The sequence below is a fragment of the Calypte anna genome, chromosome 12 (assembly GCF_003957555.1).
Source record: "Calypte anna isolate BGI_N300 chromosome 12, bCalAnn1_v1.p, whole genome shotgun sequence".
In the NCBI taxonomy this organism is placed as follows: Eukaryota; Metazoa; Chordata; class Aves; order Apodiformes; family Trochilidae; genus Calypte; species Calypte anna.
Window position 1 is genome coordinate 17,906,969 of NC_044258.1, and position 25,459 is coordinate 17,932,427.

The 25,459-nt window shown below is 42.1% G+C and overlaps 1 protein-coding gene across 1 annotated transcript; it reads left to right on the plus strand.

Moving 5' to 3' along the window:
* The first annotated feature begins 3,360 nt into the window (after nucleotides 1–3,360).
* GXYLT2 (glucoside xylosyltransferase 2) lies at nucleotides 3,361–22,188 on the plus strand. Its single transcript, XM_030458629.1, has 7 exons — nucleotides 3,361–3,589; nucleotides 10,671–10,860; nucleotides 11,050–11,181; nucleotides 16,497–16,748; nucleotides 17,737–17,860; nucleotides 21,043–21,215; nucleotides 21,910–22,188. The coding sequence occupies exons 1-7, from the start codon at nucleotides 3,375–3,377 to the stop codon at nucleotides 22,090–22,092; spliced, it is 1,269 nt and encodes a 422-aa protein (XP_030314489.1). The 5' UTR covers nucleotides 3,361–3,374; the 3' UTR covers nucleotides 22,093–22,188.
* Nucleotides 22,189–25,459: the final 3,271 nt, after the last annotated feature.

A 25,459-nucleotide genomic window follows, 5' to 3' on the forward strand; every position in this document is an offset into this window, starting at 1 on the left:
ATCTGATTTTTCTGTCCCTAGGCCATGAAAGGTATTCTGGTTTCAGATAACCCGAATTTTAAATGCTACAAATGCTACATCCTGTCCCCCCTGAAATGTATCCAAATGTTTTTCCTGAGGTGAAAACAAAAACCAAAACTGAAACAAACAAATCAAGCAAAATAAAACCAAAAAAGCCCTCACAGTTACATGACTTCTGCTTTGTTGACACGCACAAAAAATAAATATTTGGTTCAATATGTATTATTCTCCACATTGATCTAAAACTGATGGATAGTTTTAAAACTCAGACTAAACTTTCTTGTGTCCCAGTTTTTTACATGAAGAAATTGAAGGCACCTGGCATATAAAATGCAAAATTTTTATATTCAGAAGTTAATGACCTCTAATTTCAAATGCTGGTGTGACTTGAACCAAGGCCTCAGAAACTTTTAATTCATTTCCAGAGAACTTCAGCATTAATTAACTTTTGGACCTCAGCCTTTTTCCTCTGGTAATATTTTTCTGGTAAAAGAAATATTTGCTGACTTCAGTGAAGAAATTAGTGCATCAGCCATTCTGCTTTTCCAGGAAACTATGAAGGAGCATCCCTAAGAAATTTGTACTTATTTCTTATGTTCAAAGTATGCTGAGTTTCTTAGGATAGCAACAAAGACATTTCAGTAGGAACTGTAGGAAGAATACACCTTTTGGTGCATCTTTTGGATGAAGAAGTGAATTTGGCTGCTATGTGTTTAATGGAGCACTGAAAAATCAGAATGCATCATCTGCAATGGTTTGGGGAAAAAAAAAACATGACCTTTTGAAAAATAGAAACATGAAGCTTTGCAATTTATGAGCAAAATTGACTCTGCGTGGCTGATATATAATATAATACATAACTATTTCCATTACCTAAATGATCAGTGCTATAATATTTACTAACAACTAGAAGTATTTTAACTGTCAGACTCACTCCTTGAAAAAAAACAGTGGAAATGAACAATGTAAATGATAACTGGGGGCTTTTTCCTAAGATGGAAATAAAAAATAGCATTGCACATTTGGGTACAATTCATATTACTCTTCCCTTTATCTTCGAAAGCAAGTGAAAACCAAATATTTGTATTTCTTTTGTCTAAGTGGCATGAAGCATTCCTCTGAAGCTGATGAATTTTGAGCTGAGTTTGCTTTCCCTAGAGATTTTCCAAGAGTTTCACTTAACAGTTTCACTTACAGAAGTAGCACACATGAATTATGGCACGTATTTGTGGCAGATGTTTGTTGTTGGGGTTTTTTTGTGCTGAAGCAACTGTCTGACTATGCTTTGAATTATTTCCTAACAGAGCTACATAAAAAAGCCTCACATTACAGTACAGGCCTTTGAGTGATTTACCTCTCCTTGTATACAACAATGCAATGATACTTTGTCTGCAATACACAGCACACCAAACACTTTTTATTGATGAATTTGTTCACGTCTGAAGTTTTACTAAAGCTGATTTTCCCTCTCGTTTCAGATCTAAGCCATCAGTTTGACTCAGTTTCTCAGTCACTACACACACGTAGCAAGACCATGGCCAGTGCTTGCCTTGCTGCCAACACTTCAGAGAGAACAGGAGGTCCAACAGCACTGATCCGAAGCTGTGCAGTGTAATTCTGCTTCAGTCCAGCAGCAGAACTGATTCTCAGAGGTGGCACAGAAGAGCTGATATTTGCACAACTTAATTTGAAACAAAATGGTGCAAGCAGACAGGTAAGTGGTACGTTTCTGTGTCACAGAAAGAAGGGGGAAGTCTCCAAAAATACTTTAGAGTATCTCTCAGGCTTCATAATGTTTACAGTGGTGTTTTTATACAGACACTGTTAACACATCTTCTACCTATGAAAGAATATTTTATAGTATAATGTTTGCCCAGGTTGAGGATCTCGGGGAGTTGCTACTCAGTAAGTAAAAGTTTGGGAGGGTTTTATTGGACACACATTCTCAGAAAAGAGCACATGTGGGTGCGTTGTGGTTTTTCTGCAGTTTCTCATTTCAGATTGCTGTTTTCTCTTAGCATGAAGTACTTTACGTTTTGACATCTGCTCAGAATCTGAGCTGGATGGAATTCTGAAGCAGTGATTCATTTATTGCATTTGCCTTGAGTGCATTTTGGGATACCTTTAGTGAAGGCATCTTCTGAGCTAAAACTGGTCAAGAAGAGTCAAGTTGAGTTCCAGGACCATCACCATGAGGCATCCGTGGAGCTTCATGTGCCCTGGTCTCCCCATTCCAGCACTGGTGCTTCTGTTCTTTGCACAGTTTATACTCCAGCTCCATGGAGCAGCAAGGGTATGTGTGTTTCTGTCATGCCCCATGTTTGAAGATCATAAACCAGGTGATAAACCTGAACAGGTTTTATTTCTGTGAAATTCATAGTGGTTTGACCTCTGCTGATGTTGCTCAGAAGAGTGGCACAGATCAAGCCCATAGCCACCACAAAGGGAATGCAGATATTCCTTCACTGCTTAACAAGTGTTGCATTTTTATCCCGGTACAACCTGCCCTGGTGGCAGACGGGATGAGAACAGTCTCTAGGGAGGTGACAGTGGCTGCAGCGTGGAGGGAAACTTGGTACCAGCTTGCCTGTTGGCACAGGCAGATGAAACATGCCTCAGAGACCACCTTGCCCTCTCCCCTTCCCTTCTCTCCTTCCCTTCTTTCCTTTCCCTCTCCCCTTCCCTTCTTTCCTTTATCTCTCCCCTTCCCTTCTCTCCTTCCCTTCTTCTCTTTCCCTCTCCTTTTCCCTTCTCCCTTTCACTTCTTCCTTTTCCCTCTTCTTTTCCCCTCTCCCTTTCCCTTCTCTCCTTCTCTTCTGCCCTTTCCCTTCTCCCCTTCCCTTTTTCCCTTCCCTTCTTCTCTTTCCCTCTCCTTTTCCCTTCTCCTTTTCCCTTCTCTTCTTCCCTTCTTCTCTTCTCCCCTCCTCTCTCCCCTTTCCCTCCTGCCCCTCTCCCCGTGCACACACCCAGCACAAGGACGGATCTTAGCGGGGCACAGACCCCCAGGGTACCTTCGGGGAACCTCGGGCTGCTGGGATCCCCCCGCCTCGCCGTTCTTCCTCGTGAGGAGGAAACGCGACGCGAATAAATAACCAGATTTCCACAAGGCCTCCACCATCCCTTTACCATCCCTGCCAACCCTTTCCCGGGACGTTTGGTCGCCAACGGGCGAGTACCGCAGAGCCCATCAGGGGTGGCTAGTCCAGAGATTACGGTAGGGCGGGCTCCGCCCCCGCTGCCGGGAGCCGGGCCGGGGCTCGGCGGCCACGTCCCCGCACCGCTCCGGGCCGCGGGCCATGCCGGCGGCGGGCTGAGGGGCGGGCGGGCGCCCCGACCCCCCCACCCCCCGCACCATGCGGCTCTCCTGCAAGGTGGCTGCGGCTCTGCTGTGCCTCGGCAGCCTCCTGCTGCTCTATCTCTTGGCCGGCAGTGCCGCCGCCCCCCCGCGCCCACCGCCCGCGTCCTCCGCTCCCGCCCGCCCCGCCGCACCCGGAGCCCGCCGGCAGCCGCGGCTCAGCCGGAGCCCTCCGCGGAGGAGCCCGCCTGGGGGCAGACTCGCCAGCGCCAGGTAACGGGAGTTCGCCCGACCCACGCGGGACCGTCCCCGGTGCCTGCCCTCGGCACTGAGCCCCCCTCCTTCCCTCCTCCCTGGTTCCTCCTGCCCATCCCCGGCCGCTGTCACGCGTGGCCGTGGGTCCCCTGGGCTGTGGCCACTCGCGGGTGTCTGTTTGCCAGCCGGACCCCCGGGCACTTTTCTTTCTCACATCTTTTATCTCCTCGCCTTTGCGAGTGAGCAGGAACCTGGGGCTAACTTCTCTGGCTGTACCAGTAGAAACTTTTTTTCCCTGCGTGTTTTTACTTGGAGCGTTGGTTGCCAGAGATGCCACGGGAGTGCGTGGAGGTGTTACCTCCTCCTCCGAACGGGGCAATACATCCCCTGCCTGCCCGTGCGAGCTCGGCCTCGGAAATTGCCGCTTTTCCATTATTTTTGGCCTCGTTTTGCAGGCTGACGTGGGGAGCGTGGTACTGGCTGGCTGGGCTTCGTGAGGAGCTGCTGTCAGTCTCGGCAGCCACACTCCTGCGAATTCTTCATTAATTTGCGGGAAAAAGGGGAGGCGGCTTCCTATTCCTGCGTGGTACCACTGGGTCCCGAACTGCGGGGAGCCCAGGAATGTTAAGCTGCTGAGCTTTTTGTTTTGAATGCTTTTTATATGTAAATTAATTTAGAAGAACTTTAAAAAGTTTGATAATCGCGGTCTGTTGTGTTCTTTTTTTTTTGCAGCACCTTAAGGGCAAGAATATTTTTATTTTAAAACTGTAATTGCTTCATGAAAAGATACAGGCAGTGTGTTGTTAGTGGGTGGAGGACTGTTTTTTGCCTTTGCATTCCAACTATATTATGGTCAGCGTGACCTCATATATCTAATTAACTTGGTATGTCTTTGTGTCTTTGATTCATGATTTCACAGAGATGTTCTGAATGAAAGACTATTCCCGGGTGTGAGCACTTATTCCTTAACTTATTAAAGCAGTTGATTTCTCACAAGCTTTTTTACCCTGCTGAATGCAGGAGATGTTTGCTGTGGCTGAGAATGGGTCATGGATGGAATTCAAATGCATGTGTTGAAGCAGGATTATTTCCATGAGCAACTGTACCTCCTGAAGTCATTTTTCTTTAGGGCATATCTCTGCGATTATCATGGAAATCAAGAGGAACACTGAGGAAGGAGCTCATGAAGTATGAAACTGCTAGAGAGGGTAAACAACTGTTCCATTTCAATGAGGTCATTGCAGCAAGCATCTTCATCTTCCAGAAGACATTATCTAACTTTTCTATTATTTATTGACTTTGCAAATACTTTTTACAAAGTCTGCAACACAACAAAAAGAAAAAAAAAAAAGGAATGTTGTAATTGAACCACGCCTTTTCTTCAATTTTTTTTATTTGGATTTTAGTTGTCATTTTTTTTTATCCCCTCACATCTGCTGGCAGGGCATGATCCTGCACCAGTGGCATCAAAGGAGTTTGTGTACCTGAGAAGCACAATTCTGTGGGTTGAGTTCTGCCCCTTACTGAAAGATTCCAAGGTACTGCTCAAATAAAATTTATTTAAGTGAGGGTACTATAAAGAAAAGAAGTTTTTTGAGGAGGTGACATGATGTATTCCAAGTCAAGGAGACACCTGCCTTCTTGGAAAGGCAGAAATACTCTGGTTCTGTTCTGGAACAGATCACATCCATACTCACGTGGTGAAGAGGAAAAAGGGGGGGGGGATTTGCTTGGCTTAAAAAGCCTCGTGCAAGATAAACTGAAAGTGATGTGGGGCTGTTTCCAGGGGGCTTGAATTTGGAGTGGAAGAAACAGATAATCATTTAGCTAGTTAATAGCTCCAGGAGTGAGTATTCCCATTGGTTTGCTTTTTTTTTCTTTTTGTAAACCACATCCAATGCAACATGCTGAATCAGGGTAGTTACTGCCTATTCATTCCTATAATTCCTACCTCTATTCATTCCTATAATATTATTTACATTATCTTAGTTACTCCTTAGGAGCAAAGGAAGATTATTTCTTTTTTTAATTGGATGTTAGAGATGTGAATCTGATTCCTCCAAGATAATAATAAAAAAAAATCTGACTACGACCACTTAATATCTTGTGATCTGATCCTGGTGTGTGCATTTACATGCAGACTGTGTGGCTGACTCACATAACCTTAGTGAAATTTTCTCTCTGTGAATGTAAAAAGTTGCTCTAATGCAGTTTTGCCAAGTTGATTTGTGTAGTTTTGTCAGAAGGACGTGAGTTTTAGGGTAAACTCAGGCGTTATCTAGGATGTGTGTTTGCTTTAAGAGAACCAGCCATGCTGCAGGCAAGGTGAAATGTATTTTAACTGGAATTTTGTAAAACCACTTTATGTAGCCACATAAAGACATTACTTTTTAGTTTTTAAGAAGTGCAAATTTATTCTATTTTAAGTAGTCATCCATGATTAAAGCTTAATTTACATATCATTAGCTGGCAGGTACCTAGCAAATGTTAGTAAATGTGTATTGCTTGGGTCATTAGATACTTTTGGCAAGTCTAGATGAGCATTTGAGTTTCTGGTTAGCTTTGAAAACTGATTTTTGAAGGTTGTTTTGCTGCTCCTTCCTCTTCGAAGTTTCAACTTCCATCCCTTCAGTAACTTTTTTTTCCTCTGAAGTTTTGAAGTTTTGGCAAGTTTGTGCCAAACCCCTGTGTGCAAAGTATCAGAAAGCAAAAGGGTTATTTTCCATCTGAAGGGTAGATGTGGCCACACTTTATATTAAAGCAGCATGGCAAGGCTCAGGAAGTGAACCTTTGCCAGCACATTAAGTTCCCTGGAAGCAACTTTTCCAAAGCAAAACATCTCTTGCATGGCAACCTGTCAAGATACTTTCTCTTTCTTTGCAGCCTCTGTGCACTCACGTGCAAGTTTGGCTTGAGTTGGATAGACTGTACCAACATGCTGAAGGCCCAAAGACCTCAGACTTATGAACAAAGAAAGAGGATGATGCAAACATCCCTTCTGGCTTGGAGTGGTTTTCTCCCTTTTCTCCGAGTGGTAGAAGGAGGCAGAAATGTAAACAACTCTTTGTCAGCAACTCCAGTCAGTTTTGTGTAGCTGCATGAAAGTGAGAAAACTTTTCTTTAAAAACATTTTGAGCCTTTCTGATTTATATTTTAAAGTGTGTGAGAGAATGTGTTTTGTATAATGGAGCCACTGTTGGGTTGTTGACTCAGTGCTGACTGTCAGGAAAGGAGCCTCGTTAGTGAATCACCACTTTTGATACAGTGCCTAAATCTAACCTTGTTTATGCTGCAAGAGTAAATGAGATCATAATATGAAGGTTTCAAAAACTAACAAGTACATCACATTTTGTGAGAATCTGCATGCATTATCTTTCTCTCAGGAATAAATTTGAAGGCTTGAATAGATTAGCAGGCTCCGTAATGAGATGGGAATGCATTGTTTTGAGTGGATCTGGATTGATTTAGACAGGTTTTGGGTTAATTATGTTTGAGATACTTTGACTGTGACTAATAAGAAAATTGCATGTAATCTAAACTTTAGGACCTAGAAATACACTATTGTACTCCATTGTGCTTGAGCACTCAGATTTCTTCTGCAATGTCAATACCCATGCCTGTCAGAAAGAAAAAAATAAATGTATGCAGTAAATAAAATACCCTGGGGCAAAGGGATAGGAGTTGGTCTGAGTTGGTCTGTGTTGTAGGAAGGGCTTTGCTAGAAATATTTTCTCATGTTATGTCTTCCCAAGTCTGGCTTCAGCTATCGCAGAGGGATGGATTCTGCAAGTATTTTGTGATGCTTTCTGTAGCATCTTAAAAACAAAAAAACTTAATTTTAAAGACATATATAAGTGCAGTAGGAAAACAAGAGTAGAGGGAGAGTGGAAAGCTATTTTCTCTGAAGAGAGGAGCAACATGGAACAGAGCAAAGAGCTTGACATAATGTTATGTAGACTACAAGATATCACCAAGCTACAGTTACATACTGAAGTTAGCAGAATGATGTCAAAGCAACAAAGACCTTGTGTATATAGTTTCTTTATTTGTTCTAGTCAAGCACATTTAATTTAAGGCCCAGGGCACGGTGTTGTTTTAGATGCATTTAAATATTTAATTTAGGTCATAAAATCCAATTACAAACTCTGTCCATAAGTAATAGTTGTACTATATATGAATGAATGAATGTATAAATATTAGGAAGAATTAGCTAACAATAATATTTGGAGTACTCTGTGGATCCATGTGGCCTCTTGAGGTAGTTAACTGTTCCTACTGTAACAGCTCTTCCCCTTTACAAGTGAGACAGCTGAAGCACGAAGAATTAATGAAGCACCCAAAGCTTTGCCAGGACTGATCTACTGACACAGAGCTTCCCAGGACTATTTGCTTATATATTGCTGTAACCACAGGTAGCTCCAAGATAAACAAACATTGAAATTAGAGGAGATACGTTGTATCAAATCAGGATTCAGCCTTTACCTAACAGAAAACCTCAGCTTAAAGAAATCTTCTCATTCAGAGGCCTTTGGGAATGAGAAGGCTCCTGCTGCCCAGCCTGAGCTGCCCCTTAGCAATGAAGTAGCAGCAGTGGGATGAGCTAAGTGGTAACCTTCAGTTTCTCTCTTGACAACACGTGTTGGAGGCTCTCTTATCCTCAAGAGGGGATCCAGATAAGCCAGCCCAGCCATTTGTTGTGTGTACAACAGAAATCAAACTGGGATTCTTTTGGTTCGAAGACACTGGCTGTATCCTGCAGATCTTTAAGGAATTTCCTTTCCCCAGATGTATTTCTCCCCATCCCAGTCTGCATGTACATGTCTGAGCAGAGGAGGGAAGGAGAGTCAAGGTGTTCCTTGCTCATTTGCCTTCCTAACAGTTTGACTTTGACTTTACACCTATTTTCCACCTTCCAGATAATAACAGTAATTCCGTACAGGCTAAGCTAACATCACCATTACACACATCTTGCTATGACACTCTTTTTATTTCCCTTTCCAGCTCACCTTTGGTCTCACAAGTCTTTCTGCTTTCCTTATGTACTTTAAAAGAAGATGCAAGATATTGTATACCAACACTTCTGTACCTCCTTGCTATTTTCATCACTAACTGTTGCCCTGAGTGTCCCAGGCTACTACTGCTGGAGTTCAAATATGACCTGATGCTCCTTTTCTTGGGGATTTTTATTCCTACTTAAACCCCTTCAGCACAGGCCTGCATGATTCAGTTACTTCTCTCCAAGAGCTTTCTCCTCTACCACCTGGGACGTGGATGGTGCCTGTGTTGGCAGGCAGGATGTCCCTTGTTCATCAGTGGCTCCTGTGGGTTTATGGGGCATTCTGCTTTCATCAGGGATTGCTTCTTCCAAGCCTTGTTCATCGGAACTGCTTGTCCACCTATACTGGGTTTTTCACTCCAGAACAGCTGCAGAATGGGGAGTTCACTGTGGCAAAGAAAAGCTTAGTGCTTTGGTGTTGGGATTTGAAATGTTGTTATAAAAGCTTAAATTTTAATCCCTCTCCCAGTGAACTTCATTGCCACAAGCTGTATCAAAGCAGTTCCCATCCTGCATATGGTTTGATTTAGAGACTCAATTAAGAGGAAACATTAAAGAGATAGGGAGAAGGGGGGAAAAGGGGATCTGTGTGAGCAGCTAATTATTCACTTCAATAATTCAGTGGTTTTTACACTAATAGGCTGGAAAGTAAATACCACTTCACATAGATGTAGTATTCCATTATTTATACACTGGTGAAATTGGGGTTTAATTAAGACAAAAGCCTAAGACTTTAAACCCTTAATGAAACATGTTGCTGTGTATAGGCAGTCAAGTACCACTGGCTGGTACTCCTTAGCACAGAAGTGGATTGCTCTGGAGCATGGAATGCTGCTGTTACACAGGGGCAAAGATAATGACAACTTTATTAACTCTTATTTTTCTCTTTATTTAGAACTTTTGTTTCTAGCATTAACTTTACTGTTTAGTTGTGTGTGCTGAGAACAGGCAGGGATTGATGTTCTCTGCTCACTGATATGCCAAGGACTGGTAGTGATCTATGATTAACCTTTTGAACCCTCCTGTAATGATTATGATGCTTCTAATTTAGTTACTTTGTCAGCACACATCCATCTAACAGAGTGTAAATGTATCCCTGTTGGAATGTGAATGCAATGCACCCAACTTGTTCCTGGAGGATGTGTTGTTACCTCCATGCTGATGAGGGGAGGGGGCACACAAAACCAAAAGTGCTTTTGAGTCCACAAAAGAACAAAAAAATCACCAAAAGCTGATTTTTCTGGCCAGCAGGTATCTTCAATACACGTTTTAAATGCCCCTTCCCCTACACTCCAGCTGAGACATAACTAAAGCCTGCACAGATGTGTGCTAAGTGAAAAAAAACATAACTTTTGGCCCTTGACTGCTTGTGGAATATAGTCTGGTTCATCTGGGACACGTGAATATGTTTGTTTTTAAAAAAATCTCTATTTTAGCATAATCTTAGGGATTCCACTGGGTGAAATGGAAAGCAGTTCTTTGAAACCATGCCAGTACCTTCAGGCCAGGATTAAGGCATGCATTTCTTACAGCAAAATTAATTAACTGCTGGAATCATTTACATATGCATGGAGTGGATTTTTTTGGAGTATGGATGTCTTCTTTCAGTCCAGCCAAAAGTTATGGGCCTGGTAATGAAGTTCTGTAATCTGCATTGTGTTAGAAACTTGGGTAGGTAGCAGGAAACCCATTCTGGCTTCATAACCTCTAAGCTTCCCCAGAGCAAGTTGTTGTCTGGTTTGAGATGCTATTGAATTAATTTCCCATGTGGATGAAGTGTAGAGATTTATACAAATCTAGACATTTAGGAACAACCAGAAAATTTCTGCCAATAGCCTCTTTCTTTGTGTAGTAATTTGAACACTTTTGTTTCATACAAAAACTTGCATGCCACATGCTTCTTCCGTGCTGTCTGATCAGAAAAACTCCCAATCAATCCCTTATAAAATTAAGAGGAAGAAAAAAAACCAACCCAAAACCCTCATTCCTGTTGTCTTCATGTTTACCTCAGTATTTTTTATTTGTCTGTTTATGAATTCTCAGGAAGCCTGGAGAGCAGAAAAGTTCAAAAGAGCCTTTGCCTTCTCCATGCATGCATCTGGCAGTTGTGGCCTGTGGGGACCGCCTGGAAGAGACACTCATCATGCTGAAGTCAGCACTTCTCTTTAGCAACAGGAGGCTTTGTTTTCACATCTTTGCTGAGGATTCCCTTAAGCCTGAATTTGAGAAGAAGGTGAGGTTTTCTTGTCATTTGGTAAATAAATAAATGAGCTGTAAGTCACAAGCATCTTCACAAATATCACTTTTTTTTTTACTGTACTTGCTTTTTAAACTCCTCATGCATGCATGTTGTGATTTGTTCTAAAAAAAAAAAAAAGCTAAATAACATGTAGTGTCTAATTCCTCTCCCCATGTTTTTCAGTTAAAGGAATGGCCTTCCTCATATACAAAGAAGTTTGAACACAACATTTACCCAATAACCTTCTCAGTAGGAAATGCTCAGGAATGGAAGAAGTTATTCAAACCATGTGCTGCCCAGCGCCTTTTTCTTCCGGTAAGGCACCTGGATTTCTGAGGAGGCTACATCAGGAAAAGTTTAATCCCACAGAAAGGAAGCTTTACTGGTGTAGTATTAAAACCATTTTCAGGCTGAAGCATCTGCTTGAAAATATTTCAGTCTGTGCTTGAGCCACTTAAAACAAAACAGAAATCCAGCCTCGTTTTTTCTCCTGCTGACAAAGGATGTGTGTTTCTTGTTTGTCCCTGCTTCCATTAACCTCTCAGGCTCTCAAGACTCAGTGCAAGAGCTCTTTCAGGGCAGATGCTTTCAGGGTTGCTGCTGCATGCCTTTCATAAACAAGATTCTTTTCAGGGTGCAGTCATCATATCCCTTCTTTAACCACTATCTCCCTTTCCATATGTTAGCCCTCAGACTGATGCTTTCACCCATCCCTTTTCCTTGAGTTTTATTTCTTTTTCCAAGCCTGTCAGATTTTCCTTTAAGGTAGCAATTCCAGCATACTCTTAAGTCAGATTTCATGCAAGGCTCCTGTGTATCCTGGGATCTTCAGGTTCACTAAACCTGTAGTTTTTACTGTGTTATACTTAAGTGTGATAAATACTAAAAATATTTAAGGTTGTTGGAGATAAAGAAGGTATTGATAACAATTCCTGCACATTCAGGAATATCAGAAATTGAAAGAACCTTTGCACAAAGTGATTTCTGTGAAACTGAGAACATCTATCAGAAATATCTGGTGCATTGCTGCTGGCTGGGATGGCTCCAATAAAGTGACACACAGTTCACATGATCCAGATTTCTTCATTGCTGTCTGATGAGAAATGGCAGGGGGGATACAAAGAAATCTTTACTTTCTCAGATGGAAACAATCAGGAGACAGCTGCACGTCCAGATACATAGGCTGTGAATACATATGTGAGAAAGTATGTGCTGTCAGCAGTTCTGTTTATCTGCCCTTTAGGGGTAGGCCATCAAATGCACAAAGGCCAGATGGGCTGTAAGGAACTCCAACTTCAGCAGGGGTCCTCTCTTCCCTGAGTAAATATTTATATCACCTGGAAAATAATCCCTAAGCATTAGCTGTTTGTAAGGATGTACTCAAATGGGGTTGTTCTCATTGGGTAAACACAACTTTCACTCCTGCCTAGCCCTGTCATTTTTTTTTTTTTTTCTGTCATTTTGGTAGACTCTCATCACAGAAATGGCTTCACTTTTATTTGTCATCACCCCTCTGGTGACAGAAAAGGGTTATACATTCATGCTGATTCCTTTAGCCTGCTCAGTGCTTTTCTGGCTCCTTTTTTATCACTCACATGTTGCCAAAGTTCTCCAGTAATTTCTTGTAAGAAATACTGGACGATTGCATGTTGCCTTAGCAAAACAAGGAGGCAGTGTGAATTGTAAACGTTTGTATCTCCTGGGGAAATTGCAAGATGTTTTGTGTGGTCAAGCTGAGGTTTGCAGCTTTGAACAGCAAGGGCTTCCAAGAGTGGTTGCAGCTGAGATTAAACTGATATGGAGATTAATAAAGAAAACAAGTTCTAGTAATAGCTGAGTGGCAAGTGTCTGGTGGGACTTCTGGTACTCAGAACCTTGGGCTGTTTCTGTGTAACTTCAGCCACTGTTATTTTTATCAGTTCTTGCTCACTTTGTTCTGATACCCCCTTTGAATGAGAAAATGCTGTAGAAATCCAGTCTACACACAGCAGGAGCAGAATGTTTTGTCTTTATTGTTTAGAGAGCTATTTTGACTTGTATTTTAAATAGATACCAGCAGGATTTCAGTATCCTTTTTCTACTTACCCTCCCCTGTCCTAAGCATTTTCCCCTGCAGCAGCATAAAATGTGATAGGATTTAGGAAGGACCCCAGGAAAGCAGTAGTGGAGTTTATCAGCTGTTTAGCCCTCAGCTGAGCAAATTGTCTTGCTCCTGATAATGCAAAGCCTGAGTGGAATGTGACTATTTGATTCACAAGTGCCTCTCCTGCCAAAGAAATCTCTCTCTTCTGCAGCACCAGCAGGCATGTGAAAGTGGCCAGGAGGGCATGAGGAGCCTGTTAAGGAAAAATGCCTCAGAATTTTAAGGTTTTACTCACTGATAAAACCAGAGCTATGGGATGTGATGCTGCAGGTTGCTGTAGGGAACTGTTTTGTCCTGGGTAAGAGGTTGATGTACACGCTGCATCTCAGGTTACTAAAATATTAAGGAAGATTACATGGCTTCCTCCATTTCACAGAGGCATTCTGTGACATCTGATCATGTTTGCCACTCATATGCAGGGAAAGTAGACTGAGCCTCCATGTAATCTCCCAGGTCTAAATCTCTTGCAGCAGTTTGCTGAAATAAACCCACCAATAGGATTTGCAGAGACAGAATGAGGGAGATGTGGATCTTAATACAAGCACAAAATGAAACTTTAAAAATCAACTAGCAGAGTAATGCTCTCAGCAATCACTTGAGGCTGCTTTGTAATAAATACCAGCAGGGATGTTAAGACACCAGGTGAAAAACTGTCCTCCAGTCTCATGGATATTACACACCACAGAGCTGGCTTGCAGCTGTCTCTGTTGCTGGTTTGGAGCTACCAAAACAATCAGCTAAAGTATCAGGAAATGCTTAAGGGATTTTGGGGTGATTTTAGTTCTAATAGTAGCAAACATTTAGAACCCTTCTGAAAACACTTAATCTGCTTAAGAGCTTTTAAGGTAGATTAGCAATATCCCTGCATTATAGCTGTCCTCTTGAGTATGCTGGAATATCCAACCCAGTGGCTCCATGGCAGCAGTGGGAATAGATGCCATGACCTTACCTAGGAAAAAGCCTTCATCTCTTGTAACTTGAGTTAATTCCTTTCTGCAACTAAGTTTAGGAACTCAATTCTGTGGTACTACGACATTAGCATCAAACCTTTTGATTTGTCCCTAATTTTGGATAAAGCTGTGATAAATTTCCACACCAGCCATTGCAAACCAGTAGGTAACAGAGCTTCACAGCACCCCAGGGTGTGTTACACAGGACTCAGTTATTACTTGCCAACCTTGCTAACACAGGGACAGTCCTATGAAGACAGAAGTTGTGAAATCAAATTATAGATAATTGAGTATTTAAGTGAAATGTAGCCAGTTCTCTGCAGAACTTTTTGACAGATTTACTAATACTTCATGTAGCTGCAAAAAAAACCAACAAAACCAAACAATCACTTACTTGAAGCTGTGTGTTTCAGGCTGATGAAATAACAGTTTTCTGCTGGAAGAAGCAGCACCCACCCAGGCTGCCACTTGTGCTCTTACTGTGGTATTGAACCATTGATGTCAATCATTTATTGATCCATTCACATGCTGTATTGGATTTTTGTGGAAAAATGATGCATTGCTATAACCTTCCATGAAGCAGAGTGATCTGGTTTGTGTTCAACTCACACAGAGCTTCTTGTAAGCATAACTTTTGCTTAAAATGTAGAGACCCTTTCCTGCTTGTCCTGCTGTGTAAGAAGAACATGCAGTTATCATGTCAGAAATACAGGTCTAGGATTTGTTTAACTTGTCTAAATCTGAACCCTGAGGTGTTCAGTCAAGTGAAAAATCTCATTTAAGTCTGTTCTCACAGATTTGGCATCTTTGGGGATGCCTGCTAAGCATGCTTAAAAGGTAATATTTTCTCCATCATTTGCTCAAAATCTTAATTGTTCTCTCTCACAAGTAATCTCCAGTCACAATACATTTCAATTTATGTAAAATTCATTTTCTTTTGTAGAATTTATTGTAGTCTGCATAAATAGGAGAGTTTGTCACTAGTATGGATGGCAGAGTGATTGTTCTGTTCCATGGCATGGTGAAAATCAATTGCCTTTTGGATTTCCTTTTCAAAGAAAGAAAAAGAGAGAAACAGAGCTTTTGACTGAGAACAAAGTAAGAATATTTCAGTCTTTCAGGATTTTTTGGACAGATTTAGCAAATGATGAAGAAGAGCAACAAAATTGCAGTTGGAACTGGTAGTCAGCTTTAGCTAATAATATTTATTACTCAGCAAAAAACATTACAAACAGCTGCTGCAAACATCAGGGGAGGTTTTTCAGATTGTGGAAGCACTTAATATTTTGCCCGTCTAAAATGAATGAATGAGAATGTAAGGATTTGGTTGGCCACAAGGGGGAACATAGGCAACAAGAATAGATTAAACATCCTGGCTGATCCAGTTTGCACATCTGCAATTTGACTAACTTAGCTGGGGTTAATTCTGAGAGAGTCTTAGAGCAGAGAGCAGAATCTGACCTGCTGAGTTGTAATATGACATTCCTATTTATCAAGAAACTTTTATTCTTCAGGAGGATGCATATCCATTTCTGTGATCAGTAGGGTTTCCTTAATTAATGTGAAACATTTGGATGTATTAATAGTGAATGTGAAGCTCCAAGGAGTTCAGGGTTGTAATAGGGAAATAAGTCACTAGAAAGGGATAAGGAAAGATGACACCAAATGGAGATGAAAAGTTTTCTGCTGTGCTAGCTTGGCCTTTCTGTCTGTGGAGGAAGCTACACAGTCACCACTTGGAGATCCTGAAAAGAACTAACAAAGCTATGTAAATATATATTATTTGCATTTTATTTCTGACCTAAGGACTAGGTAGTCCTTGCAGGTAGCTTTGGGAGCTCAGTAGATAACTGGTTCATCTGAAGGTTAGAATCCAACTTCTGTGGTCTGGTAAATGTTTGGCTGTGCAGTTAAAAAACAAACAAACAAAGCAACAAAGCAAACAGCAAGCCAATAACCTGATAACTGCTGCTCCTGTGTGTAGTTACATTTGGCTGATAACTCAATAACCTCTTTCAAACCATAGAATCATAGAACTGGCTGGGTTGGAAGGGACCTCAGAGATCATCAAGTCCAACCCTTGAACCACTCCCACTGCAGTTCCCAGCCCATGGCACTCAGTGCCACATCCAGGCTCTTTTGAAATATCTCCAGACATGGAGAATCCACTACTTCCCTGGGCAGCCCATTCCAATGCCTGATCACCCTCTCCGTAAAGAAATTCTTTCTAATATCCAACCTAAACCTCCCCTGGCACAACTTGAGACCCTGCCCTCTTGTCTTGCTGAGAGTTGCCTGGGAAAAGAGCCCAACCCCTCCCTGGCTCCAACCTCCTTTCAGGGAGTTGTAGAGAGTGATGAGGTCTCCCCTGAGCCTCCTCTTCTCCAGCCTGAACGGCCCCAGCTCCCTCAGCCTCTCCTCATAGGATCTGTGCTCGAGTGATGAGTTAGAAATAAAAGTACCTTTTTGCCAATAATCTTCCTTTCTCTTGTTTATTCGGTTTCTTTTCCATGTTCTTCACTGTGCAAACCCCAAAGGTCATTTTAAAGGATGTGGATTCCCTCCTTTATGTGGACACTGATGTCCTCTTCCTGAGGCCCATCGATGACATCTGGCACATCCTGAAGGAGTTCAACTCCACCCAGCTGGCTGCTATGGCCCCAGAACACGAGATACCAAAGATCGGGTGGTACAGTCGGTTCGCACGTCACCCCTATTATGGGACAACTGGAGTCAACTCTGGAGTGATGCTCATGAATTTAACACGGATCCGCAGCACTCACTTCAAGGTGAGAAGAAATAACAGCTGTTGCAGAAACTGATTTAGGTGTTTTTCACATCTGGTGAGACTTACTGTGAACTTTATATAGTTTTTACACCAGGACGAATCTGAATAATACAGACCATAAATAATTGGATACTAAAATTGTAGTGAAAATTATTACTAAAGCAAGTGAAGCTTCCTCAAGAGGCTGGAGCACTGAGAACCTGCAGATGAAGCAGTCTGTCAGTAGTAAAAGTGTCTTCAACATTTTGTTTTCCCTTGAAAGATACATGACAGAATAAACTCAAGGATCTTCAGTACAGTCACTATTGCTTTTAAAATTAGAAAGCTTGGTGTAAATATCTGGAGAAACTGATAATTTTTTGCATCTGCTGTAAATAGAATTTTGTGACTCCATGAATTGATACAAATGAGAAGGGAAGGAGTTTTTTTCTGACATGTCCCTCCTTTATGAAAGGCCTGACTTGTGAAATCTCAGCTTCACTGGGCATGTATTCTCTAATTTCTTAAAAAACCTTTATTTATCCCAAGTGGTCTTCTTCAACACTCAGGGACAGGGTTTCTTATACCATTACAGGAACAGCTTGACTAAAACCTGTTCACACTGTTAATATCAGAATTCCTAGGGAAGATAATATTTAGCCTTTATTTTTCTTCACTATTTTACCTCGATTTTCACCTTGCCCCTGCAGTTTTGCATTTTTCCACTTTTCTTCCCTCCAGTTGCTCAGAATAGGAAGATTGTGAATAGCAGGAGCTGACATCAGAGCCAGACCCAGGAGACCTTCCTTTCCTGTTTAGATAAACAGGAGCACACTCAGCTCTGGTGTCCCAGCCCTATCCAGGTCTAATGTTTCCTGGCAGTTCTTCATTTTTCACCTAGGTATCTGACATGGCATAGCAGGCTTAAAAGTATGTGGGTGCCAAATTCTGAAGCACATATCTCATCACTCTTCATGGTTTTAACCCATTTCTTCTTTTCTGCCCTGCAGAACAGCATGATCCCCAGTGGTTTGACTTGGGAGGAAATGTTATATCCATTATACCAAAAGTACAAAAATTACATTACGTGGGGAGACCAGGATTTACTAAATATAATTTTTTACTTTAACCCTGGTAAGTAGTGATTCCTGGAGTCAGGATTCAAGAATTTTCTTGAACTTGAAGAATAAAAAGGGGTGCTATTTGCTGCTTATGCATAATGTACTGTGGCATGAAGTTAATGTGTGAGTGCATCCAGGGTTTGCAACCTATGAAAATACTTCAGAAACTGGTGCAGGTAATGCTATAATTTTGAAATCCTTGCATCTCTCAGATGTTACAGGTTTGGAAGTACTTGAAGTTATTTCTCTGTGATCAGTGCAAAATGCTTACTAGGGGCTGAATTTACAAAAAGTGTCTTGTCACTTGTGGAAAAAGTCACACCCTTGAAAAATAAGGATGCCTGGAAATACACACTGATGAGAATATGTGTCCAGTTCCAGAGGAAATGAAGGACAAACCAGAGATGTTACAAGTTGTTTATCGGGCATTGTGCAAGGGTGACAGGCAGGAACCACATATGAGCCAGCAGTGTGCCCAGGTGGCCAAGAAGGCCAATGGCATCCTGGCCTGGATCAGGAACAGCGTGGCCAGCAGGTCCAGGGAAGGGATTCTGCCCCTGTGCTCAGCCCTGGGGAGGCCACAGCTTGAGTCCTGTGTCCAGTTCTGGGCCCCTCAGCTCAGGAAGGAGATTGAGGTGCTGGAGCAGGTCCAAAGGAGGCAACTGGGCTGGTGAAGGGACTCGAGCACAGATCCTATGAGGAGAGGCTGAGGGATCTGGGGGTGTTGAGGCTGGAGAAGAGGAGGCTCAGGGGAGACCTCATCACTCTCTACAACTCCCTGAAAGGAGGTTGGAGCCAGGGGGGGGTTGGGCTCTTTCCCCAGCCAACTCTCAGCAAGACAAGAGGGCAGGGTCTCAAGTTGTGCCAGGGGAGGTTTAGGTTGGAGATTAGAAAGAATTTCTTTCTGGAGAGGGTGATCAGGCATTGGAATGGGCTGCCCACTGAAGTGGTGGATTCTCCGTCCCTGGGGATATTTAAAAAGAGACTGGATGTGGCACTCAGTGCCATGGTCTAGCAACCGCAACGGTGGTTCAAGGGTTGGACTTGATGATCTCTGAGGTCCCTTCCAACCCAGCCAATTCTATGATTCTATGACATTTGGCTGGGCTGACAAGTACGTACATGAGAATCTTATTTCATGCTTCTGAATATGCTGTTTCCCTTCTTATTTGCTTTTCATTATTTCCTATGTGACCTTGTATTCCCTCAAGTGATCTTAAGAACAGGATAAGTGTGGATTTATCTTCATTTATTCTCTTCCCTTTTCTTTTTCTCTGAGGAGTCATTGTGTAGGTAATTGGATACACCCAAATCCAGGCAAAAGGAGAGAGTGAAGGGAAAGCAATAAGCTGACATCTGTTTACTGCAGATAGATGTCAAACATCAGTTGTCCCTGGCTCTCCATGTGTTACCCTCAGTCCTAGGGAAAAAGAAAATAAAGGTGGAATGAACCTTCATTATGAAATCATGAATTAATTTCCCAAAACAAATGAATGTTATGGGAACAAGTTCTGCTGGAGGAAGAAGATAAAGTCAAGATGAGTTGTGTAGTCAAACTCAGGCTGCTAACTTAAGCATGAAGGGAAAAAAAGAAAACAAAGATTGCAGAAGTATCTTCATTTTGGGATGAGAGCCTTTTCTATCAAATCCACATGCTGAGATTCTTTTCTGCACCATAGTTTGTCTTTTTCTTGTAACCAGGAAATAACTTTTTAAGGGTTATGTAACAGACAGCACAAGAAAAGAAAACAAAAGAACTGGATAGAGTTAAAACAGAAAAGTTGAGTTTCCTGAGTTTAGTTTAAACAGCTCTGGACAGTTGAGAGTGGCCTGGGAAGGAATCAGTTAAGGCTGCTGCAGGTGGCTTTTTAGAAGTGCAAGATTTGCGTTGGCTTAAAACTGCACAGAAACGTGTTACCTGGGGCCTGAAGGGATGCACCCTTTGTCCCATCTCCAGAGGCTGTTGTGATTAGGAATGGATCTGCAGGCTTGCAGAGCAGCTGGAGTTTGAGTCCAGCTGGGACAGGAAAAAATGCACAAAAGTGTCCTGGTGAGGAGAAGATCAAGAATACTCAAGGGATATATATGAAAGCTGCTGAGGACCTGACCACATCTTCTCCCCATAGTGACCTGCTGATGGGCTGGACGTGCAAACGTGTTCAGGGTTACTGAAAGGATCCCTCTGAAGTGCAACAGGGTTTGGATCAGGCCTTACAGCTCTTCCTGCCCTTTCAGCAGCACTGGGGAGTAACTCTGGCTCTGGGAGAGGTCAGACTGAGTGGGAAACACTTACAATTTACCTTGTCTTGAGCAGCCTCCTGCTGGAGAGACCTGAAGGGAAGAAGTGTTTCAGAAACTTATTGTCCTACTTCTTCAAGAACCACACATGACCACCTGCAGACTTCCTGGGAAGCTAAGAAAGGCCAAACAAAAAACTAAGTCTCCAGTGCTTCTGACACGACCTGCAGTGATTCATTGTACTCCATTTCTGAAGCAAAAAGGTCGCAGGGAGTGGTGTGGTTTATTACAAGCATATTGCAAATACTGTGGATGTGAGGGGAAAAAAATCAGTAGGAGAAAGAAAGCCCTTTTGAGAAATTAGGCTCAACTTTAACTAACTTAGACCTGTGAAATCAATGGCTGACAACTCTTTGAAGGACTGTGGATAAAACACACTACCTCATGTGCTCTGCTGCATCTCAGCATAACAAATTGTCATAGCCTCAGTGAAGGCTTCAGCAGCAAACTCAGGTTGTACTTTGCAAGTTTTCCCATGCTGTCTCCAAAAGGGTTCAGGCTTTTGCATGACCCTCACTGTTCTTTGTGCTTCCCTCATCACTTCTGTAACTCCAGCACCTTCTTCTCAGAGCAGAGGACCTGGTGCATGCTCTCTGGGTCTGACTGTGGCACTGTTAGCTTTCTAAAATGCCCTCTTGGCTTATGTTTGCCCCCAGTTTTTGTGCTGCTCTCTCTGTTAGCTGAAATCTGACAGTGCTGAGACTTTTCCAGTCATTCCCCAAGGACAGGGATGTCCTGTGGTAGCTTTGCTCGGGATATTTGCCCAAGAAGTAACCAAAATGTTTCTGATCATCAGTGCTTTTTCACAGGAATATACTTTAATTTGTTGTAGCTCTTGCCTGATGTGTTGTTTTGTGTTTTTTTTTCCCTCCCTTCCACCTCCCCTGGCACTGCCAGAGTGTCTCTACGTGTTCCCATGTCAGTGGAACTACAGGCCTGATCACTGCATGTACGGCAGCAACTGCAAAGGTGCAGAAGAAGAAGGTGTCTCAATTCTGCATGGAAACAGAGGTGTCTACCACGATGACAAACAGCCCACATTCAAGGCCCTCTATGAAGTGATCCGTGATGTAAGTGTTCTTTTATTTCAGTCCAGGGTATTGCTTTAACCAGGTCACCTGGATTGCTGCTCAGCAGATCAGCCTGAGCACAGCCCTGCTTTGTGTCGACCCCCCAGACACAAAATAAATAACAAGGTTGCTTTGGCCTGGCCTATCTTGCTGCATTCGGGGTGGTTTTAATGTTCCTCCTTTGTAGGACAGTAAAGTTCTAATCAAAAAGGCTGGGAAAATTGCTTTTCTGTGATAGTGAAGGTAGAGAAGGGAATTTGGAGTTCTTTCTGCTGGTACTGCAGCTCTGGTGCATAAATACCCAATGAAAGCTTTTTCCCCCAGAGAACCAACAGCTCCTGGGCATGTGGAAGGCACTTGAGTGCAAGACAGTCTCTGTTTTCACTTAGAAAGTTCTGTGTGTAAAACTCCACTTTCTAAAATATCTGTTTTGTTACAGTGTATCCCCCCTTTAAATGCAGACCCTAGAAATACAGTTTCTGGGAATTTGGCTACTTCAGGTGATAAACCCAGACAAACTTTGCTGAAAGCAAGCACCCTGTAGCAGAGTAGTGTTTGAAGTTGATGGCTGTGATGACTTTGGGAAGGGGAGGGAGAAGTCAAAACCCATGTAAGGTTTTATCTTACAGAAACTTCTGCAATGCCATTTTGTGATGACTGAAAACTAATTCTTTTTTTATTATTATTTCTTCAGTTTCCATTTGAAGACAATCTCTTCCAGTCTTTGTACTACCCTCTGCAGTCTAAGTTTCTGGATACAGTGCACACTTTATGTGGGAGAATTCCACAAGTGTTTTTGAAGCAAATTGAGAAAACCATGAAGAAGGTGTATGAAAATCGTGTCATTGTCTACTTGGGGGCCAACCACAGATACTAAATGTGGCTATATTCTCACACAGAGGTTTTCATTCTTGCATCCAGACCTTACAAAGCATCTGAATGAAGGGTATGACCCCTTTTACTGAAACTCTGAATTGAAATATTTTCCTTATTCCATTTCCTGCTGAAATTCTAAAAGCAGGGGAGATCCTAGAAACCAGCCTGAACTGTCCTTTCTTTTATTCTTTTCTTACACTCTGGTTTCAACAGGGAGAGTTGATGATTCTTACTTTTATGTGATGAGTTTAGTTTGGTTATTTGTTTAAGAACAGCTGTATTCACTGCTACTTTTTTTCAAATTGGCAAAAGCTAGTACTGAGGTTTAACATAGAAGTTATGGTTTGATAGATATGGAATATAACTCTGGATAGGGCAAATATTCTTGGCTGTTATGAGTATGCTGAACTACAGAAAAGATCACTCTTGTGATGCTTAACATTTACTGTAGTAAAGGGAAGATATTTGCTTAAAATTCCACTTCTGTCTGGAGGGATATTACCTTCTATTTTTCACATGTAGGACCTCAGATTTCTCTTACTTAAAAAGATCAGGGGAACAGAAGTGCCTATTTACTTTGTATTTTGCAGCACTTTTTGTCCAGCGATTGCCATTTTCCTGTTCTGCTCTTCAGTCATTTTGTGAGGATTTCTCATGAAGGAATTAGAAGGAAAATAATTGCAGCATAAATAGGAAAAGAGTTTGCAAGAAATGGGAGGGGATGGAGTGGAAGCTCTGGTACCTGCACAGCTGAGGGAGAAGAGAAGGAGGATTCTTCCTCGCATGGAGTACAGGCATGGTCTTCCCCTCCACTATCTTAGTTTTAGGAATGTGTTCCCTAAGTGGGTTGTACTAATTACATTAGACACAAGAATATTGTGAACGAAGAGTACAAAACCAGGTACAACTGTTTCCTCTTTAATTAATCCTCTTGAATTGCTTTTTACTGCACAGTAACAATGGTTTACCACCAAGAACCATTCTTTCATCCTGCACTGGGAAACTGAGAATGCTGCCTCTGACCCCCCTTTTCTGCCTTGCCAGAAACCTGGGGCACAGAAATGTCTTTCTGGCACTTTCATTCCTGGAAGCAATGTTTTGTGCTAGGATCATAATGAATACTCTTAAAGTGGAACAGGTTATCAGGTGGCTTTTTTTATTTAAAATACTTCACTGAATTTGGGTTTTGAAAGCCTGATGATCATCTGAGGATGAGCACAGACAAGAACTTACTAAAACTGGAAGTAGCTGGAAGGTGCTTGGGACAAAGTCAGTGAGGAAGTCAAAGTGAGGACACTCTTAGAGAGCAGTGATTTAAGAGCAGACTCCCAGAGGGCATTTCCTAAGCATAAGCCCTGCAGGATGTACAGCAGAGAAACTGCTCTTACTTTTCAAGCCTGTTCAGCAAAAGAATTATCTGTTACTTAGAACTCCTCACTTTTATATCTGACAGGAAAGTATGAGAGGGGTGAGGAGAGTGAGATACACGAGAGGAAAACTGATACAGATTGGCTATGGTGTACATGTAACATCCATTTATTGGAGATAAATATTTGGGGGGGTGTGGAGGAGAGGAAGGATATCTTTCCTAAATAAAAAGTAGGATTTCTGAGGAATTGCAGTTTTGGGTGTTCCCACCCTATCCAGTCAGAACTGATCCAGAGTTTCATAAGAAAACAGACTCCAAGAGAAAGTCCTTTTTTAGCTTGCACATTCCTCTCTCCTTGTGTGGCAGCTCGTGAGGGAAGGGAAAATGCAGACCTTGCTGGCATCTTGGGCTGCCAGATAAGCAGCCTGTCCCCAGGATGAAGTGCTGACAAACTTTTTCCAGACACTTGTGTGTGAAAATGTCTGTGACACTTCCCTAAGTGTGCTGGGTGACTGACACCACGTGGCAAACAGCATCACTACAGAGTCATCTGAGCAGAGGAGGTGTTAAGAGAGAGGCTTGGAACAAGGGACACACAGTCTTGGTCCCAGCAATTTCACTGCTGGTCTGGGCCAGTCCTCAGAGGCATGACAAGCAAACTGAAATGTCTGTTCATGGTGCTGCAAATTCTCATCAACAATTTGTCTTTCTGACTCAGAGCATTCTCTTGCAGCCTTGGCCACCTACGTGGAAACTGACAATAGAGGCAGCTCTGCATCTATTTGGACTGAAAGCCTGGGACCCAGAAAGACATTTAAACTTAGGTGTAGATGGTGCTCTCTAAGATGTTGCCTTAGGATTGCGGATTGAAGTTGTAGTTGCCACTTAAAACCAACAGTATGCTTCTAGCTACAGAGAAGTGCTTGGAAATGTAACCCAAATCAGCATGGAAGGCTTCAGAACCAGACAGCAACAAAAAGGAAAATGAAACATGCTGGTTTAAAAGGCTGAAGGCAATATGAGTCTAATTAATGTATGAGAGGTAAACCTTGCAGGCCAGCAGTGCTGAGAACTTGTAAAAAATGTTGTAAGAAGTACAAGCTTGGGGTTTGTTCCTTACTTTCACGTATCAGGGTAAAGCTGAGTGTGGGTTAGGTGAGGATAGGTGAGGTGTGTGCTGGGCACTCTGGGTTCCTCATTTCTGTGATATCTGCAAGGCACAGAAAGCTGCAGAACAGAAGTCTTGCTGCCCAGACAGCTTCAACCCTGGTGCTAAGGCTCTGAAGCTGAGGAGGCTGTGATTGTGTAAGCTGTGATTCAGCAGAACCCTGCAACTGTGGACACAGGAAAATGAAGGAATGGAATTAATCCCAAAACAAAGGCATTATTGCATATAGAATGACTAGAGATTAAACCAGTGCTTTTTATGTTTACAGGAGGTGCTACATTAGTTAGCAAGAACTGTGTTATGTTCTCAACAGCTGTTAGGATAAATGAAGTATATGCTTCAACATGAAGACTTTTCTTTGTAATATCAACTTGCAGGAAGAATGGGGGAGGTTCCCCCCCTGCTGTGCTTTTTCTGAGGAAAAAAGGCTCTAATTTGGGCTCTCCAAAGTGTTTTAAAACAATTATGTAACACTGATTTTTTTGTTGTTGTTGTTAGAATTATTAATTTATATTTTTATTATGCCTTTCAAAACCAAGTTATACTTTGGTTTTAGCAGTAGCTGATTTAATATTAATCCATAGAAACGAGTTTTCATTCATTTCATATTTCATACTTGTGACTAATTCCGTGCTATTTAGCCTTCATTTATTTTAATAATGGGATGTGTAAATACTTATATAGACTTTATATCCTCATTTCCACTTCCTCTCATGTACTGTAGTTATTTCCAATGGTATAATGTAACCAAAACACCTTTGCTAATGGAACACCTTGAGCAGAGTCATCCCAACACAGGAGGGGAAATGAAAATAGTTTTCTTCACATGAA